The sequence below is a fragment of the Triticum dicoccoides genome, chromosome 3B, assembly GCF_002162155.2.
Source record: "Triticum dicoccoides isolate Atlit2015 ecotype Zavitan chromosome 3B, WEW_v2.0, whole genome shotgun sequence".
NCBI lineage: Eukaryota > Viridiplantae > Streptophyta > Magnoliopsida > Poales > Poaceae > Triticum > Triticum dicoccoides.
In genome coordinates this window covers 839,232,211-839,252,895 of record NC_041385.1, presented here as the reverse complement: position 1 = coordinate 839,252,895, position 20,685 = coordinate 839,232,211, and the positions used below count along the sequence as shown (strand labels likewise).

At 40.1% G+C, this 20,685-nt stretch overlaps 1 protein-coding gene and 1 pseudogene across 3 annotated transcripts; both read right to left on the bottom strand.

The window, feature by feature from the left end:
* Nucleotides 1-4,205: 4,205 nt before the first annotated feature.
* On the bottom strand, nt 4,206-9,947 carry LOC119278813 (disease resistance protein RGA5-like). Of its 3 annotated transcripts, XM_037560152.1 has the most exons (5): nt 9,764-9,947; nt 9,440-9,524; nt 8,433-9,273; nt 4,624-6,569; nt 4,206-4,504 (listed from the first exon to the last, which is right to left on the bottom strand). In XM_037560152.1, the coding sequence occupies exons 3-4, from the start codon at nt 9,218-9,220 to the stop codon at nt 4,667-4,669; spliced, it is 2,691 nt and encodes an 896-aa protein (XP_037416049.1). In that variant the 5' UTR covers nt 9,221-9,273; nt 9,440-9,524; nt 9,764-9,947; the 3' UTR covers nt 4,206-4,504; nt 4,624-4,666. The 3 variants fall into 3 exon arrangements, with proteins under 3 accessions (XP_037416049.1, XP_037416048.1, XP_037416050.1); XM_037560151.1 differs by having other exon boundaries at nt 4,206-6,569; XM_037560153.1 differs by having other exon boundaries at nt 4,206-6,362.
* Nucleotides 9,948-13,615: 3,668 nt separating this feature from the next.
* On the bottom strand, nt 13,616-20,099 carry LOC119278812 (annotated as a pseudogene).
* Between the last annotated feature and the right edge of the window lie 586 nt (nt 20,100-20,685).

Here is a 20,685-nt window from a genome sequence, read left to right as displayed (position 1 = left end):
GGTTTAACCTCCTTTTCAAAATAAAAAAAGATGGCTGATACTTTGTAACTGGATTAATGCACTAAGTAGGTGGTGACATGGGAACACCAACCGTATACAAAGTAAGAATAAGTCCCTTTTTTTTTAAGATTTTCCCTGACTTGGTTGAGAAAAACATTTAACTCACAATCATGAAAAGATTGTCCACACTCAAGTTGGATTAATAAAATATGCAGAAGTTTGAGAATATTTGGCTTTTGAGACACTGGGACAAATGCATCACATTGAAATTCCCCATTCAGCTTATGGTACACCTCAATCGTTCCACGGCCACACACAAGTGCAAAACACGGTGAAAGAACCAATCAAACAAAGAAACGGTCCAACGGACATACCCAGAGGCCACAGGTAGTTCAGACTTGACCTTTCTTCCCTTTCTTTTAACAGTTATACAAGCGAGCAGTTTTAACATGGTCCCTCTTACCCCATTTTTTTACATGAAAAGTAAGAGTATAAAATAAATCTTAGTCGTTGATCTTATTAATGAGTGACTTGATTAACTCTTACCTTCTTACCTCACATGCAAAAAGAGGAGGTAAGAAGGACCATGTTAAAATTTGCCCGAGCGAGATCATCGACAGTGCGTCATTGTGACTGTACCTCTGTAAAGGCCGGGGAGTTCACTGGCACAGTCTTGCTCCAATCAGGGTCCACGGAATGTGAGCTTGAACTCAACAAATGTGCAAGCTGAAATGGTCAGTTGCACATGTAGTGAGGATGGGCCTGCCATATATGCGTCATCAATCGGCTATTCGGCTTGAAGCCTTGGAAATCTGCCGGAGATCGCTCGGGCTGATACAGGATGGTCTTGCACTCTACCCGGCCTTGGTGTTTCCGCAGCTGCAGAGGCTGTTTCCACCTTGCAGTACTAGTTTCCCGATCAGAGGGACACCAAGAAGATACAGAGTAAGATATAGGAAATCACAAGGATAAATAAATTTTAAAAACGAAACTGCCATCTTCTTGCGCGTACAACAAACTTCTAAGGTCATTTTTGCATGAAGAAGCTATATCAATGACATATTTTGCTCAAGTCGCCATCTATCCTGTTTTTATTGAGGACTAGGCTTGATGCTTGACCGAGATTAAAAATCCTAGTACTCATACATAAAAGGTCGTATGCATCCCTAGCTGATGCAGAGGCCGGGGAAGTGAAATTCTTCCCAATTTTATACTACCTCCATTTCCAAAAAAACCCTGTTTTTACGAGATACTGAAACATTTTTTTGCTGCTCATCAGTTGGCCATGGCGGTGGATGGCCCAACCGAACCTTGAGAAGCTCGGGTGGAGGCGGAGGCCGGTCGTGGCGGCGGTGGCGCATGGAGCTGGCTTCTTCTCCCGTCAACCCCATTCACTGCCTGTCTATTATTCAGGGTTGGTTGCGTCTGTCTAGACAGCATATTCAGAAACTTTCCCCTGCTATATGCTCAGATGCTCTGCTCCCTGTACAACATCCACTAGAACATCAAGGCGCGCGTTGGCACGCCCGCTCATCAAAACGACAATATAAGTATTTATGAAAGAAATGAAGGTATAATTGTCAATCAAGATTTGAATTGAGCGCCTCAATTTGTAGATGGACTGCTATATATTCTGAATACCAGGGTAGAAATATATAATTTTGAATACCAGGGTAAAAATATATAATTTTGAACAACCTGCATGGAGATTTTACAAATCTTTTGCAGACCCGTAAAGTAGAATATAGATACGGAAAATATTTAAATGATCGACTATGGGTGAAAAATTAAGAGTTGTGGCGTGAAGTAGACTAATGACATAAAATACTGGATTTAACATTTGAACTCCAGTATAGAGAATCTACAATTCTAAGTGAAACTACACAGATAGATCTGTGTCCCGCTATGGTAGTGGGCATAATATTCAACTTAAACTGCGCATTGGTGGCCATGCAAATGTATGAAATCCATGGCACATTTCAAGTGCTCAATTTAACATCACATATTCCAGATTGAAGAAATGATATTTGTTTTTTAGGGAAAGAAGAAATGACTCGCTGTGTAGATCATAGTGTCCGTTGTTTGCATCACTGTATGTTAATTTCTTCCATCAAGCAGCTGAAATCATTATGTGTAGAAAAACAATTGTTAGCATAAGGAAAATAATGGAACCGAGGGTTGCCTATTACCGTGCAAGACTTGGCTTGTGATTTATGCACGGATGCCCGAAGTTGTATTTTACCTCATCGTTCATCTTCACAAATGCTATTGCTGCTTCACTTTCAGAAGAGAACTCTGAAGAATTTCTTTGGGTTTCCTAATCCCGTTATGGCATATTATCAGTCAAGCGACAAATCTCTAATATGCAGAAACCATCGGTCCTTCCTAACATTTAGATTAGTTAAGTTAAAATTAGCTAGGTACACAAACTGTGATTTCAGAGTAGGGATATCACATCTTAAACTAAACAGGCAGTTTGGTTCCTAGCATCAAACAAATTGACCGGAAACTGAATCATATGTGTGTACAAAATAACCTCATGTACTAAATCTTACGACTAATGAAAAGTTTGGAGCATGGGTAGAAAACAGCAGTCAGATTTAGCAGCGTTTCGATCGGAATCAGTGGCATATGGGGTGGCGGCTTTTCTTCACCAATTCAATTCAGCACCAACAGCAAACCCTAAAAATAATCCCCAAATCAGTAAAGAATCAACAACAAGACATGACATGTAGGAGATTGAAACCAAGTTGGAAGAGGGCAAAACAATCCATTTGCTCGTAAACGAGCGCTCACATGCACCATTGTAGTCACAGATGTAATGCCGCCGCCGTCTTGTTGCAATTGCTCGCGTTTTGCCTGAGTTTTTGTGTGTGTGTGGGTGTGCGGGCGCTCGCGCAGAGCAGTAGGGTGAGCCGGCGGCCTGGCGCACCCGCCGCTGGTGGCCGAGTGCGTGCCGCTGACCTAGGAGGAAAGGATCGGAACGGAGACGAGCCAGACAGCGTCAAAGAAGAAATAAATCTGGGCTAGTATGAAGGCCCAGTTAACAGTTTATTGGTCCAGTTGATGAGAGAGCGCCCAGCTCATCCTCCGGAGCAGCGGCCCGGGCACGTTGGGCCGGCGATGAGGCATGGGGCAACAGAAAAAAAGGATCGTGATGGGTGTGGTGGGACGATCAACCAATCCGGTGCGTTCGTATGTGCGATCCGATGGTTGGCCACGTCAAATCGCTGTGGATGGCCGTAACTCGCTTTGTTATACTGTTTTGTAATGTCTACACAAAACATACAGTGACATCCATGTCCACAGGAAATCAACTTCCGGATACAAGATCCAGAGATCCAACACAAACTCGCATATATAGGAATCAACTAGCAAAAGAGCCCGTGCATTGCAACGGGAGAAAAAAAAATAACACACACTCTTAACCCAATAACCACAATATGTGCATGCCCTTTATTTTAGCGAGGCATCATTTTTATGTTGCCGCTTATCCTCCTTCTCACCTTCAGTGGCCTCAGTGTTCACACAAACCAAAGTGTGTTTGAATGTTGTTTTTCCCCTGCCAGTTTTTTCAGAGGTGCTCATGTGTGGTTATCGATGTTTTCTTTCGTCTCTTTATGATTTTAGTGGTTGTTTATTTGCAATCCAGATCGTCGCGGTACGAAAGAAAAACGGACGTGCCCTATAGGTTACAAGTTTGTTTTCAAAATAATATTTTAAAATATTTAATAGGTAAAAATAACATCATGTTCAAATTCTACATATTTTTCTATTCAAATTTTATATATAACATGTTAAAATCGGAGTTACGGTTTAATAGATATGGATAATTAAGAAAAATATTTGTTTGACTTAAATATCTTCCAAAATAATATTTTAAAAATATTTAACAAACAAAATAACATCATATTCAGATTCTAACATTTTTCTAATCTATTTTCATATATAACATGTTAAAATCCGAGTTAGGGTTTAAAAGATATGGATAATTTAGAAAAACATTTGTTTGACTTATATATAATCGGCGGGTGAATTATCTAATACGTCAGGGGGGTTTCGTAAAAATGTAAAATAACGGTTCGGTTATGACTTAAGTGTGTACTGCGGGTTAATTCATAAAAAGGCAGGGGGTTTTCTGCAAAAGTGCGTGACGGACCGCCGAAACCCAATTTGCTTTATTATTAGGTAGAGATGTAGAGAAATACAACAGCTCAATTGTCCCTTCCAGAAATGCAAACGGTACTACAAAGGAATAAATATTCAGCTGAATACAAATAAGAAACATTCAGTTTCATGTATTTAAGAGGCACAAGATACACACACACAACAGTAACTAGTAGTATACAGAATCACGGGCTAGTCAAGCATGGAGCGACAAACAAGTGCCAACTCCTGCCCACCATCAAGCCTTATTACAATATACAGGAGAAACCCAAGCAAAGCGTACGTGATCATGCATCATCTTGCAGACGAAGGAGAAACGGTTCGATGACAGAAGTAGCTGCACAAAGCAAATTGATAGCTCGATATTTCGGATATTTACAGAATCACCTAAAGTGATCGCTTGATATTCCATCATCTAATGCGAGAATTGAGTTGGAGGTGGAAATTCGGACATACCAGCTGTTGGTTGTGGCTGACAGCAAGGATTATCATACGCCAGTCACCATATTTTTATTCTAATGTGAGCATGGTAGGGATGCATGTTGATAGCGCTCCTAATGGCAGACTCTGCGCTTCTCTTTTCAGATTCAGTATCACTCCCGATCCTCACAGAGATTCTTTCGAGTGCTGACAAGTGTTCCATACCTGTAGGTGCGGCGTTCTCGTCCTGATTCCACCCATTGGCTCTCAACCACACAGAGAGGGTCTGCAGCTTAGGCATTGCCCCAGCTTGGAAGGTCAAGTGTGGCATGTTGTTGCAGCAAATCCGAAACCGCTTTAGGTGTGCGAATGCCGTCCCATCGATGGCAATTGTTCCATCCAGGGCTCTATCAAACATTAATTCCAGGTTGATGAGGGCTGGTAACTCTGCAAGAATACCAACACCATCCTTGTCCAGCTTCTCTACAGTGAGTTCCAAGGTCTGGAGGTTATGTAATTCTCCAATCCAGTTAGGGACGTGGGACCTTTTCTCCATGAGGAGTGTCACAAGGTTGGAGGGAGGAGGTGACAAGGTTAGTGCGTCAGGTATCCAAGAATCTTCTGAAGATATGCGCAGCAACTCGAGGTTACAAAGTTTTGCCAAAGAAGAGTTTAGAGCATCCATGTCCACTTCTTCAGATAAACCGGTTTTGAGAACTAGAAAACTCAGATTGGTGAGCTTCCCTAGGCCCTTGATATTGTCGAGTGAGGTGTGCATCGTGTCAAACGGACACAGATGTTGTAGGGATTTCATTTCACCAATGCCCTCAGGCAGCCTTATATCAATTGAAACACGCAGAGACAACAAACACGGCAGGAGAAAAATATCCATTGGGACACAGGACCCATCTATATGGAATGTTTCCAACATCTGTAACCCTCTAATTTGGGTTGGTAGCTGGCAGTTCCAACAGCCACGAATCTGTATATGTCGCAGCTGATACAACTTACACAATCCTGTCAGGTCGATTTTGCAGTTGTCATCAGCAAAGCTAGAACTGAAGTCAGCTTTAAAAACTCGAAGATACTTGAACTCTGCCAGAGAAGGTATATTCATGGAGCCTCTCCAATTTGCAAATGATCGCACTTGTGACATACTAACATCCCGTGGCAGTGTTGCACCATCCAAGTTGAAGAGCATCCGACGGGGCTTTTGAAGCTGTCTTGTAATGGACTCTAAGTTATCTACTACAGTGATAAAGTTCTCTTCTGCAGACTTGTACAAGATAAGATCCAACAACATATCATGTACTTTGCAAGTTATCACTGACCCATCCCTTTCAATCCATACAGGTTGAATAAGGCTCCTGTTGACAAGCTCATTGAAATAACTTATTCCCGTCTGTTCTAGGCTTTGTCCACGTTCTTTACTAATGAAACCTTCTGAAATCCATAGTCTTACCAAGTCAAACCTCCGTATTTCATAGTCCTCTGGAAACATACCAAGATACAAGAAACATGTCTTGAGGTAACGAGGAAGATTTTTATAGCTAAGGTTCAAGATCTGTCTCATTGCTTCCAAGGTGAGATTTGTGTCTGACACTACCCGCAAATAATCTCGTACACGTTTCCACCTCTCCTTTTGGTCGGAACATTCACTTGATAACAGGCTGGATATGCTAATGATTGCAAGTGGCAAACCACCACATTTCTTGAGAATCTCCACTGAAATATCTCTGAGTTGTCCTAGGCAAGCTTCTTCAGAGCAAAATGTCCTATCAAAAAACAATTTCCTTGAGTCCTTTTCACTAAGAGGTTTCATTTCTAGAATGCGCTCGTGATGACCGAAACAACATGCCTCTGCCACATTCTTGATTCTTGTAGTTACTATTAATCTACTACCAAGATTATTTTCTAGGAAAGCACATTTAATAATACTCCATGCTGATACATCCCATAGATCATCAATGATGATGAAATACCTGCAAGACAATCGAAACAATGCTAATAAAATAACGAAAACTATAAAAGCATTTCAGGAGGTTCAAGGCAGAAAGAAATTATGTTGTCCAACTAAACATTAATTCTCTTTAGGTAAACATAATAATCCATAAAATTAGCTGGCCTTTAGTTTTAAAGGCATAGTCGAACAGTCTAAGCAAATATCTATGAAGTTAAGTGCCACATTTTCCTTCTTTATTCTGCCTCTCCTATTATTGCACTCGATGTTCTTTCCCCCAAGTCCCCAACCCAATCCATCCACACCATGACTTCCTTCATCTCACACACACCCAGTATGCCCTTCGATCACTCTTCACTCCGGCTTACTGGCCTCCTCCAACAGCGGTCTCCTAGCCTCCGAAGCCCCTTCTGCTAGCTCTCCGCCGCCATAACCGGCTCCAACTGACATAAGCCGAACCTGCCGGCGATAGGACGCCTAGCTCGCTGTCTTCTGAAGCCAATTCACCTCTATCCCGAGTGCAAAGTTCACGCTCCATGTTGCTTTTTCTTTTGTTGGTTGAATGATGATAAGCATAGTTTGTAAAGGGATCGATATGAATTACATGCAACTATGGATTGTTCCTAAATACTCAGTTGTTGATTCTCTACCGTTATTGCTATACCGTCCAGAGTTAGCAATTAGAACTATTTATCTCTAATTACCCTGAACATTTGGAATTCGTAGCACTACTGAGGTATTCACTAAATATTGCATGTGGTTTCAGATCCTTGTACACGCACATGTGCAAGAAGTTTCAGATCCTTAGCAGTTATGTCAAGGTTTGGAGGAAATTGTATGGTTTTGCTTGACAAGGGTATGTGTTCATCTTTTATTAGTCAGTACAAAAGGTTAATAGAACAAAAAGAGGGGTTTACATCGAAGATATGTGGCATGGCCTTAAAACGTGCATGAGCAACTGCTGCACAAATATTGTGTTCAGCTTGCCTTTATGTTTTTAGTTTTAACACCAACGACACTGGGACACTAGTTAGTGATAACTAAATGAAAATGATAAATATAGGGGATAGGGCCAAGTATCTGAAAGTTAGCGTGTGTCAGTGTGTGTCAGTGTGTGTACGTAAACTATTTTCTGCAGTGCTCTAATGAATGGAAACCAACTTTTGTTCGAATTTTGCTTGGCTTTTAGGCAGTTAATGTTTTTAGGCGAAAACTATTGCGCACTTATCTTACATGACTTTGTACCCAGTGCCTCATTGTCCATTGTTTTTGGCGGCACTAGATATATGTTGGTGGCAATAGATACAATGGCATATGCTACCAAATCCACTATATTTATTCAAATTCAAATATTATTGTCTTGTATTAGTAAGGCATGATAAGTTAGTTGTTATTAGTTGATGAATACAATTTGTACAAAATTTTGTGTAAACTGAAAGCACTTCACAAACTTTTTATAGAACTTTGAAGAAAATCATGAAACAACTCAACAGTCCCATGGTGGTCTTTAGTCCTTACTTTATTTTTATATTCCTGTTTATTAGGACCATCTCGTGATTTCCTTTAAAGATTTGACTCGTAAAATAATTCCTTCTTACAATTTAGATAAAGTTGGTGCTCTGTAACTAACTCGATGCACTAAGTAAGGGGTGAAAGGATGTTTCTAGTTATAAGATCACAAATCCAAACTTCAAAGAGGTGAAATTAGAGAAACACTGATTCCAGTTTTCTATAATATGAAAAAAGTATTATATATAAATTCAATAATGTGTGTTTAATGTTTATAAGTTCATTAACAAAGTTAGACACCTTACGTATCTTTAATAAAATCGAAGTACCGGAGATGCATGGGAACAACAAAAATATAGAAAATAAGAATAAGTACCTCTTGTTTTTTAGATTTTCTCTGACTTGGTCGAGAAGAACATTTAAATGACAACCATGAAAAGATTGTCCACACCCAAGTTGGGTTAATAAACTATGCAGAAGTTTTGGAACATTTGGCTTTTGAGACACTGATACAAATGCACCACACTGAAATTCCGCCTTCAGCTTATGGTAAACCTCATTTGCGAGTGTTGTTTTACCTAAACCTCCAAAACCAACAATTGATACAACCTTCAACTGCTTCTTCTCATCTTTTAGCCAACTGACAACCTTGTTGGTTGGGCCCTCCAGACCAACAAGTTTAGCTGCGTCCTCATAGAGTGCGACAACCCGTTGGTCAACAGCCACATTGTGTGATGTGGGGACATCGACCTTATACCTCTCACGACGTGCACTTGTTTCACGCACGAGTTTCTTGATGTCCTCAATCTGGCCAGCAATCTGATGACGTGCCCTTGATGTTCTGAGGCGTTGAATGGTGTCGTGGACAAACCCAGATTTTTTGTTCTTCTCCCCAATTTTGCACATGAAGTCATCGATAATATCCTCGATGTCATATGACATCTCCCTGACTGCATCCCTCCATCTTGCGGTCTGTACATCCAGCTCATCCACATCCTCAAGTCTCTCTAGAGCATCCTTCATGCTGCTAAGCTCATCGCTGATGTACTTAACCTCCTTCCTCAGGTTCTTTAGCTTGGCGAACTCCTCCCCCATCAGGGTGGCCAGCTTACGAAGGAGAGGGTTCATCACCCCAATTGAAGCGCTCACAACTATTCCAGCCATATCTGGCTGGACAAGGATCTATCTTGGCTTCTCTATTTATGACTGCACTGCACCTGAAACATTTAAACAACCTGCTGAATGAATGAAGTTTTCTGTAGAAAAAAGGCCAGGAAACAAATGGGGACAGAGACTTCAACAGCCCATCCATACCATACCAGCAAGTTCCTATTTCCAACGATTTTCGGAGTAAAAACATAATAATGATGTAAGAATCTGTACCTGAGCTGGAAGAGTGATTAACTTGAAAGGGCGAGCTTGGAGTGATTAACTGAAACAGCTTCCATGCAGCCTGCTTTAGATCCACCTGAAATGATGCACCGTTCGAAAAATACAGAGTTAATTAACTTGAGTTATTGTCCTCTAGATCCACTCTCTTTTCGAAATAAAAAAACAAAAACCAGATCCACCCGAGATCCAAAGCCACAGTAAACTCCCGATCCGTCCCAAGATCCAAAATATAACTAACCAGTGAGGATAAAATATAAACATCCGAAGCCAGTCAACTTATAAAACTAGAAGACGACGACAGGACCGGAGACAAACCTGAGAGTGCAGGCAGGTGAAGCAACGAAGCAGCAGCAGGCTTTCAACGGGTAGATGGAAGAAGAGCAGCCGACGTAGGTGCAGCAGCAGCAACAGCAGGGGGGGGTGAGATGGTGGAGAAGAAACAGCAGCAGCGTGGATGGATGGTTGAGAAGGACCAACGCGGAGAGGAAGAAGAGATGGCAGACAGCCGCTCAATCAGTGCGGGGGTACTCAGGTTGCATCTTTTCTGTTTAGCTCCTCCCATTCTGTCTTATTTCAGAGTAAAGCCTCTCTACTTTTCGAGCTTCTTCAAATCTTCAGACTTCAGACATCAAATGACCATCAGTATGAGCAGTAACAGACGTTTTTCCAACTCCGAAGAGTCCTACTTGGAAGAACAATGAACTCGTTTGGGCAAATTATCATCTATATAAAACATTACCCAAGAGTATTTGTAAATGATTCATGGGTGGCATAAAATCAGACAAAAGCAGGGTTAATAGAAAAAAATATGCGCAGAAAGTATCTCAATCATTCCGTGTCCACTTGTGCAAAGCAGAGCATCTCAATCAAACACAGCGAAAGAAAAGGAAAGCAATTAAACAGCAAACAGGTAGAGTAGTTGAGACTTGACTTTTCTTTTTCTTTTACACTTGCTCAAGCTGCTTCAACACCAAACGGCACTGTGCTATTCCCTCCGTCCCAAATGTAAGACATTTCTTGACACTACACGTCTTACATTATGAGACCGAGGAAATAGTTTTTAAAATTCTGGGTCATGCACTAACTGCAGCTCGTACTCCACGTGTTTGTTCCTTGCTATTGAAAACTAATCAGTCAGTTTAATAAACGTTGACTTGTTCACTTGCTAAATATGGTGGCAATCGGAAAGCACTAGTACTACTTTGCTATGCTCATTTAGGCTCCCACATCCTTGATGCGCGCACCATGATTTTGAAAGGTTACTTCCGAGTTCAAAGTACTCCCTCCGTCCGGAAATATTTGTCATCAAAATGGATAAAAGAGGATGTATCTAGATATATTTTAGTTCTAGATACATCTTTTTTTATCCATTTTGATGACAAGTATTTTCGGACGGAGGGAGTACGTTGCACAGTGAATCTCAGCGTGCGTCGGTTGAGTACAGTGAAGCGTGCTCTGTTACTCTGTCTGAATCTGACAGGTGCCGAGTCTAATCGTGGTGTCGTTGTCTAGGGAGCTCGCCATGATCAAGCTTGCCCAAACTGCTCGATCCCGTTTGATCTTCCAAGACATGAAGCCGAGGACGACCCAATTGGTGCATCGTCCCTGATTTCAGGCTATAGCTTTATGTTTTTACTTGTTGTTCACAGTGCATTTGTAGATTGAGTTTAACTGTTGGCTAGGCAGAGGATCCCGAGATGAACATAGTAATATCATCCGCATCCGAGAGTGGCGTTTTGGCACATGGGAGCACACACTCCTGATTTATAAAATGTGTTTCAAACATATTTTGAAATGTCAAAAGATTCCAAACAAAAACTTGGCACACGGAATGTGAGCATGAACTTAGCCAACGTCCAGCTGAAATAAGTCGGCCTATGGGTCTGCTATCAGTTGTCCATTGGCCCAAGCCAGGTGGCATGAAATGGCCTTATGGTAGCTTTACTGTGCACCTGACACCAGTTTTATATGATAAAACTCTTTATTTAAATAAATGATAAGGAATAAAAGTGAGAAATTCAAATCAAAAACAAATCTACAACAGTAAAAATATTAATCCAAAGTTTTAGTTTTATTTCTTCTTTTTTGTTTAAGTAAAAAAATTGAAGTATGTTCTTAAGAAATTATTTACATTTTCGATATTTTAAAAAATATTGTGATTTTGTGAATGTATTTTAAATATGTTTTCTTCTTTAAAACAAATCGGCGTGTATTCTACACATGGTGAACATATATTAAATATTCATCATATACGCAAATAATGTTTGAGTATTTAGAAAAAAAATCATCTTACATTTATAAATGTGCATATACGTGAAAAATTGTTTTCTTACTTTTATTTATATTTCAGAAATGAAAAAGATTTTAATACATTTAAAAATTCATCGCATTAAAAAAATCATGTAACATAAAAGATTACTGAATAATTATTTTTAAATCATAAAATTCAAAACAGTATTTCTGACATTCAAAAAATGTTATATTTATGATATTTACAAAAAAAAGTCTGTGAAAATGTTAAAAGTAATTCATGTAATTCGTAATAGTTGTTCATGAAATGTAAAGTTTTATCTGAACAATATTGACAAAATTATCGGAATATATAAGATAGGTTCACATTGTATTTATGAAATGGTAACCGTTAATTTGAAAAATGTTCAACATATATTAAAAATATATCTACAAAATGAATAAAAACAAGGGTAGCCAGGTGCACGTTGCTCCCAGTACAATGAAAATTGCACAATGTGTACTAAAAAATTTCAACATGTGTCAAAAAATGTTCAACATGTATCTAAAAAAAGTTTAATGTATTAAAAAAAATTTATTTTATACTCGGAAAATTCTTCAATGTGTGTCTGAAAAATGTTTAACATATATTTAAAAGCTATGCAAATTGCGTTAAAAAATTCTTAGACTAAAACCGGGCGGAATAACGAAAGTAAAGTAAACTAAAAAATAGAAACAGAAAGAAACTAACATCAAATAAATGTTCAACATGTATTTGAAGAAATTTCAGCACATACTTGAAAAATGATGAACATGTGTAATAAAATTGTTCGATGTGTATTCACAGAAAGTCAACATGTATTTGAACAATAGAAAAAATATAGAAAACTGGTAAAAAAACAGTAGAGAAAATTGCAGAAAAAGGAGAGATGAAAAAAAAAAAACGGACAGAAGACTAATCGAAGGTCCAGCCACCAAAGCTGCAGGCAAGAGATTGATCCATCTTGTAATAAGCTAGATATAGCTCTCCCGTATTTTCTTCAGAAAAGAAGCAAATGTTCAACAGGTTGGTCTTCTTATCAGGAGGAGGAAAACACAGCAATGATGGATTTTGGGCAATGCAAGAGTACAGTGGTGAATGTGTCATCGTGATAGGCTGAGATAGGTCGTTGGATTTGGGGCGTCCGAGTGCGTAGCTTGTGAGTAGTGTAATGTGAGAAAACGTCTTACAGTATGGGACGGAGGGAGTAGTATGTTTCACTAGAACTATACTGTTGGATAGGCGAATACGGCTATAAGATCACCGGTAATTAATCTCTGAAACGACTTACAATGAAGAAAGTCATCAAGTTCATGTGTGTGCGTTTTTTTTTACAGTTCCACCCTGCTTGCACAAGATCGTTTATCACTGAACTGGATCATAGGTAATCTGTTCCAACACAAAAGGAAATCACGAGGATAAAAACGGACGTGACATCTTCTTGTGGGTAGAACAACTTCTTAGGGCATTTTTACATGGAGCTAAGGACAGAACAATTTTTTCTAAGACGCAGGAACATGCTCTGTTCAAATCGTACCTTTCCTGTTTTACGAAACATTTCTAGGCAATGCATTTTGCTGCTCATCAATTGGCCACGGAGATGGATGACCATGTGAAGCTCGGGCGAAGGTTGGTGGTGGCGCACGGAGCCGGCTTCTTCATCGATCTGATTCCCAGCAAGCCCTTGACTCACTTCATCATGCAATCCGCTACTGACATGCATTATTCAGGGTTGGCTGCGTCTGTTGACACACGTATTCAGAAACTTTCCCCTGCATGCTCTGCTACTGCTGGTGATCCCTGTAGGGAAGCTGCATGCTCTGTCTACATAAAATCCATGTAGAAAGAAAATCTGTTGAAAATGCTTTATTATGGTGTCCATAGACGGAACATTCAGAGATACAACACAAACTTGAATAGGAATTAATGCAGCGAAATACAACATCTGGATTGCCCTTTTGAGAAATGCAAACAGTACAAGGAATAAATATTCAGTTGAATACAAATAAGTGACAATCAGTTCGATGCAAGAAGCAAATGCATACATACAACAATAACAAGAACATATATAATCCAAGGCGTCCGTGCTCGTGCATCACCTTTGAGACAAAGGAGATATAAACAGTTCGACGAGATAACTAGTAGCACAAAGCAAAGTGATAACTCAATATTCCAGACCAGAAAGAAATGCAGCAATCCATTTTCCTTCGTGTATATATCTCATCAAGTTGCTCCATAGAAAAGAATCGACGCCCACTTCCTTCCCTGAAAATCGGTGTCTATCAGAAGGCTTGAACTCCCAAAATTACTCGTTTGCCGAGCTAATCAAATCGTGCCAACATATAAAATTAAAGTGCTTTACTTCAACCTACATATATGCACCTCAAACCTTACTGTGGACACTCGACCTAGACATTTCCAAAGAATTGTTTAATGCCCATTGACAATGAAAACCATAAGAATTAAATGTTCAAAGAAATATCGGTAGAGCTCTCAATTTTCGATTTCAGCCAGGCATCTCCCCTTCTGAATCTGCATAGATCTACATAAGTCTTGCTAGAACTCCACAAATAAGTGATGGGAAAGTAGTAAATAAAGGTATTACGGTATTAAGCAAAGTACAGCCCAAACTGGAACAGACAGACATATCCCGGTAGTTACCACGAACAGATAAGAGACACATCGGCTGAAGACTGAAGGTGGAAATTTGAACGTACCAGCTGCTGGTTGTGACTGATAAGAGACACCATCCTTGTCCAGCTTCTCAAGAGTGAGATACAAGGTTTGGAGGTTATGGAGTTCCCCAATCCAGTTAGGGGCGTCGGTCCTTCTTATCATGTAGAGGGTCACAAGGTTGGGGGGAGGAGGCGACAAGGTTAGTGCCTCGGGTATCCAAGAAGCACCACATATGAGCAGAGACTTGAGGTTACAGAGTTTTCCCAAAGAAGAGTTTAGAACATCCATGTCCACTTCTTCAGAGAAACAGGTTCTGAGAGATAGAGTGACCAGATTAGTGAGCTCTCCTAGGCCCTTGATACTGTCGAGTGAACTGTGCAGCGTGTTAAAATAATTCAGACTTTCTAGGGATTTCATTTTGCCAATGCCCCCCCGGGAGCCTCTCAACGCATGGAACATTCAGATTCAACAAGTGCGGCAGGAGAAAAATATCCATTGGGATACAGGACCCATCTATATCAAACGTTTCCAACTTTTGTAGCCCTCTAATCTGCGTTGGTAGCTGGCACTTATAACAGCCACGAATCCATATATGTCGCAGCTGATATAACTTACACAGACCTGTCAGGTCAATTTCACGGTTGTCATCAACAAAGCTAGAACTAAAGTCAGCAACAAAAACTCGAAGATACTTGAACTCTGCCAGAGATGGTATATTCATGCAGTTTTTCCACATTGCAAACGATCTCACTTGTGACATACTAACACCTCCGGGTAATGTTGTTGCACTAACCAAGTTGAAGAGCATACGACGGGCCTTTTGAAGCTGTCCTGTAATGGCCTCTGGGTTGTCTACTACAGTGATAAAATTCTCTTGTGCAGACTTGTACAAGATAAGATCCAACAACATATCATGTACTTTGCAAGACTATACTGACCCATCCCTTTCAAACCATACAGGTTGAATAAGGCTCCTGTTGACAAGCTCATTGAAATAACTTACTGCAGTCTGTTCTGGGCTTTGTCCACGTGCTTTACTAACAAAACCTTCTGATAACCAGAGTCTTACCAAGTCATCTGTAATTATTGTATGGTCTTCTGGAAATATACCAAGATACAAGAAGCATGTCTTGAGGTGGTGAGGAAGATTTTTGTAGCTAAGGTTCAAGATCTGTCTCATTGCTTCCAAGGTGGGATTTGTGCCCGATACTGACCCCAAAGAATTCAGTACATGTTTCCACCTCTCCTTTTGGTCAGAACTTCCACTTGCTAATAGGCTGGATATGCTGATGATTGCAAGTGGCAAACCATCACATTTCTTGAGAATCTCAACTGAAACATCTTTGAGTTGACCTGGACAAGCTTCTCCCGGGCAAAATATTCTACCAAAAAACAATTTCCTCGCGTCTTCTTCACTAAGAGGTTTCATTTCAAGAATGTGCTCGTGGTGACCGAAACAACATGCCTCAGCCACAGTCTTGATTCTTGTAGTGACTACTAATCTACTACCAAGATTATTTTCTGGGAAAGCACATTTAATAATACTCCATGCTGCTACATCCCATAGATCATCGATGACAATGAAGAACCTGCAAGACAATCAATTTAAAACTAAGAAAAAATACAAAAGACCATCAAATAATTTCAAAACGTTCAAGGAAGACAAAAAAAATTAGCATCCAATTAAAAATTAACTATCACATAGAAGATCATAATAATGCATAAAAGTAGTTGATCTTCAGTTATAAAATCATGGTTAAATTGTTTAAGCAAATACCTATAAAGTCAAATTGGCATATATTTTTCTTGTTATTTTTCCCTAAGGAAATTAAAAAAATCTGGGCCAAACTACCTGAAAGTTAGTGCATGTGTATTTAAACTATTTTTTGCAGTGCTCAGATGAATGGGAACCAGTTTCTGTTCGTGAATTTGCTTGTAATTTAGGCAATTTTTGGGGGATAAAAACTATTTTGTGTTATCTTACTGTTCTATCGAATTATTTACTTCATCACGCTTTGGAACCATAGCCTTGTTGTCTTTTTGAAACAACAGCCTTGTGGTATTAGTTTAGTCTAATTTTCAAGAATGATTACTTGCAATGTTAGCAATTTGTCCACTAATCTTTTCGTAGTGCAATTCATTCACATTTACCAATTTGCAGTCACAACATGTGAGCAAGGGAGAGCAGTAGACTATGCTAGATGCATCTAGTACAAACTTACTTTATTTAATCAAATATTATTTGTCTCAGGAAAAAAAATAAGCTAGCCTGTGTTGGTCAGTAAATTGCAATTTAGAGCCAAATCTTGTTTAAACTGGAATGTACAACACAAAGTTTTTATATGTAAATGCTTTCAAGCTCTACCCCAAGTAACTCATGAAACAAGTAAAAGAGCTCCATGTCAGTAATTACTTCTTTTTCTTCATTTTCATGTTTGTAGGATCATCTAGTGACCGTCTTCTCTGTTTTAGGTCGTAAATCATATCTTTTTTTAATGTTCATGAGGGCCATGCTTTGCAACTGGTGTAATATATTATAGGCTGAGAGGAATGTGCCTCTGACTAGCTATTGGATCGGTACTCTGGAGTGAAATGACATCATCATTAATTTAATTGACCACTCTATAATTATAGGCAATAATATGAAAGCATATTTCGGAAAAAGCAGGCTGCCAAATTTTTTTATGTTGTTGATTATCTGAAAAATATTTGACAAAGAGAAGAGGATTCAGTATGCATCCTTCAAAAAATCGATCTTATAAGTGATCACTAGTAAATCCGTGATGATCTACTATATATAACTGTGCTTCCTTGGTTACTAGGTATAGTTGTGACGACACAAGTGGCAACAGTCTTTTATAGTGATTTTTCTTAAAGACGCATGTACCTAGTACTTTGAGAAGACTTCAAGACTCCGTATACGGGCATACATGGGAATTAGTTTAACTCTATTATTGTCCTTTGTTCTTTGGTGGCACTAGATGTGTTGGTGGCAATACATATACGGGCATACATGGGAATTAGTTTAACTCTATTAAATCAAATTTGACTTACATGGGAATGCAGTTTGTACTAAATCTTGTTTACATTGGAACTACTTCATAATTTTTTTTATAGAACTGTCCATCTCATAAAAAACTCAAAACATCCCATGGCCGTATTAGAATCATCTAGTGATTTCCTCTAAATCTTTAACTCTGAATAGAGTCCCTTCTTTCAACTTAGCTAAGGTTGATGCTTTGTAACAAAGTTAAGTTACTAAGTAGGAAGTAATAGGGATAGATGGCCTTACAAATCCGGACAGAAAAGACGGGAAGAGCCAAACATTACTTCCACTTTCTATAATAGAGAAAGGAGTTGTACATAAAGACCGTAATGTATGCTAATATTCATTAACAAAGATTGACCCCTTATGAATCTTCAAGAAATTCGAAGTACCAGGGCGCATGAGAACAACAACAATATACAAAGTAAGAATAAGTACCTCTTGTTTTTTAGATTTTCTCTGAGTTGGTCGAGAAGAACATTTAACTCAAAGTCATGAGAAGATTGTCCACACCCAAGTTGGCTTGACAAACCATGCAAAAGTTTTGGAATATTTGGCTTTTGAGACACTGGCACAAATGCACCACAATGGAATTCCCCCTTCAGCTTATGGTATACCTCATTTGCGAGTGTTGTTTTACCCAAACCTCCAAAACCAACAATTGATACAACCTTCAGCTTCTTCTCCTCGTCTTTCAGCCAACTGACTATCTCATTGGTTGGCCCCTCCACACCAACAAGTTTAGCTGCATTTGCATAGAGTACGACAACTCGTTGATCAACTGCCACATTGCCTGATGTGGGGACATCGATCTTATATCTTTCACGCCGTTCACTTGTATCACGTACAAGTTTCTTGATGTCCTTGATCTGGCCAGCAATCTGATGGCGGGCCCTTGAAGTTCCGAGGCGTTGAATGGTGTCATGGACAAACCCAGATTTTTTGCTTTTCTCCCCAATTTTGCACATGAAGTCATCAATAATATCTTCAATGTCGTAAGACATCTCCCTGACCGCGTCCCTCCACCTTGCGGTCTGTATATCTAGGTCATCCACATCGGTAAGGCGCTCTAGAGCATCCTTCATGCTGCTCAGCTCATCACTGATGTGCTTCACCTCCTTTCTCAGGTTCTTCAGCTTGGCGAACTCCTCCCCCATCAGGGTTGCCAGCTTACGAAGAAGAGGGTTCATCACCCCAATTGAAGCGCTCACAACTATTCCAGCCATATCTGGCTGGGCAAGTTTGCTTTTTATCTTGCTCTCTATTTATACTTGTGGTGCACCTGAGACATTTAAACAGCCTGCTGAATGGAACGGATTTCCAGCAAAAAGGCCAAGAAATCAACGGGGGCCGAGACTTTAGAGTCGTCTCAACAATCCATCCATACCATAACAACAGATTTTTTTTTTCCAAAGATTTTCAAAGTAAAAGCATAATGTTATAAGAATCTGTACCTGAGCTGGAAGAGTGATTAACTGAAACAACTTTCATTGATTAACTGAAACATCCCACAAGGTCCTCTTGGAGGCCTGCTTTAGATCCACCTGAAATGATGCACCGTTCAAAAATACAGAGTTAATTAACTTCCGTTGTTGTGCTCTAGATCCATCCTATTTTCGAAATGAAAAACAGAATGCAGATCCACCCCGAGATCCAAAGCCACAGTAATCTTCAGATCCGCCTCAAGATCCAAAGCCAGTCAAATTATATTACGAGTATACGACTTATGTAATTAACCTGCAGAGGGAATAAAATATAAAATATCTGATATGAGACAGGGAGACTGGAGACAGGGAGACAAACCTGAGAGTGCAGGTGGGTGAAGCAACGAAGCAGCAGCAGGCTTTCAACGGAGAGATTGAAGAGGAGCAGCCCACGTCGGTTGAGATGGTGGAGAAGAAGCTGCAGCAGGGATGGATGGAACGAGAAAGACCAACGCGGGGAGGATGGATGGAAAAGTATGTATCTTTGACTCTAGTTTTGCACCTGAAATGTTTAAGCAGCTTGCTGAATGAAAGGAATTTGTAGCAAAAAGGCCTGGAAACAAATGGGGGAAGAGATTTCAACAGGTTTTTATTTCCAACGTATTTCTGAGAAAAAGCATAAAGCGGTAAGAATCTGCACCTGAGCTGGAAGAGTAATCAGCTGAAAGCTGAGCTTGAGGTGACCGAAGCAGCTTCCATTGTAGCCATTGCTCCAGAAAGAAGCAGAGTAGCGCCGTCGGTGCTCCTCTTGTGAGGCCTGCTTTAGATACACCTGAAGTGATGGAAAATCCAGAGTTAATTAACTTGAGGTAGTACCGTTCCCTAGATCCAGAGCCCTTTTTCCCGAAGAAAATATAAACTCCAGATCCACCTTGAGATCCAAAGACAGTGAACGTGAAATCCAGATCCACCACAAGATCCAAAGCCAGTGAAATGATAATAAACTAAGCAGTGAGAATATATAAAGTATGAAGATCCGAAGAGCCGGTCAAATTATAAAACTAGAAGACGACGACTGGACTGGAGACAAGGAGGCAAACCTTGGGAGGCGAAGCATTGAAGCAGCAGCAGCAGGATTTCAACTGGGAGATGGAAGAACAGCCGCCGACGGCTTGAGATGGTGGAGAAGCAGCAGCAGCAGCAGGGGAGCTCTGAAGAAGACTCAATCAGTATAGCAGGGGTCAAGTCAAGGTCTCCGTCTTGCTGCTGCATTTTCCCTTTTCCGTTGAGGTCCTACCACAATCTCATATTTCCGAGCAAAGCCTGTCTGTCTACTCTGCTATAGTTTCTTCAACCCAAGCATCATGTTGAGGTTCTACACTCGTACCCAACCATCTCAACGTGAGCAGAGCAGTACCAAGTACCAACAGATGTTGTCCCGAGCCAACATTGTGCAAATGACGTACGCCTAATTAAGTGGAATGGAATTAGAGAAAAAGGCAGGGTTTGTATAAAAAATTATATGCATGTGCAGACCGGGAGCATCTCAACCATTCCATGTCCACCTGTGCAAAAGCAAAGCATGCACCTCAATCATTCCACGCCCACTTGTGCGAAAGCAAAACACAGCGAGAGAGAAAATCTACCACTACCAAAAGCTAGCTCACGCTTTTGGAGGATAGACCGCAAGCAGAACACGATTTTTTGGCCATTTCCTTGCTAATTTTGCTCGTCCAGAGGAATCGCCCCTGCCCTCCGCGATTTGTAGGGTTTTTTGCCATTTTGTTTCTGGTGGATAATTAAACATGGTACTCCATTTTAG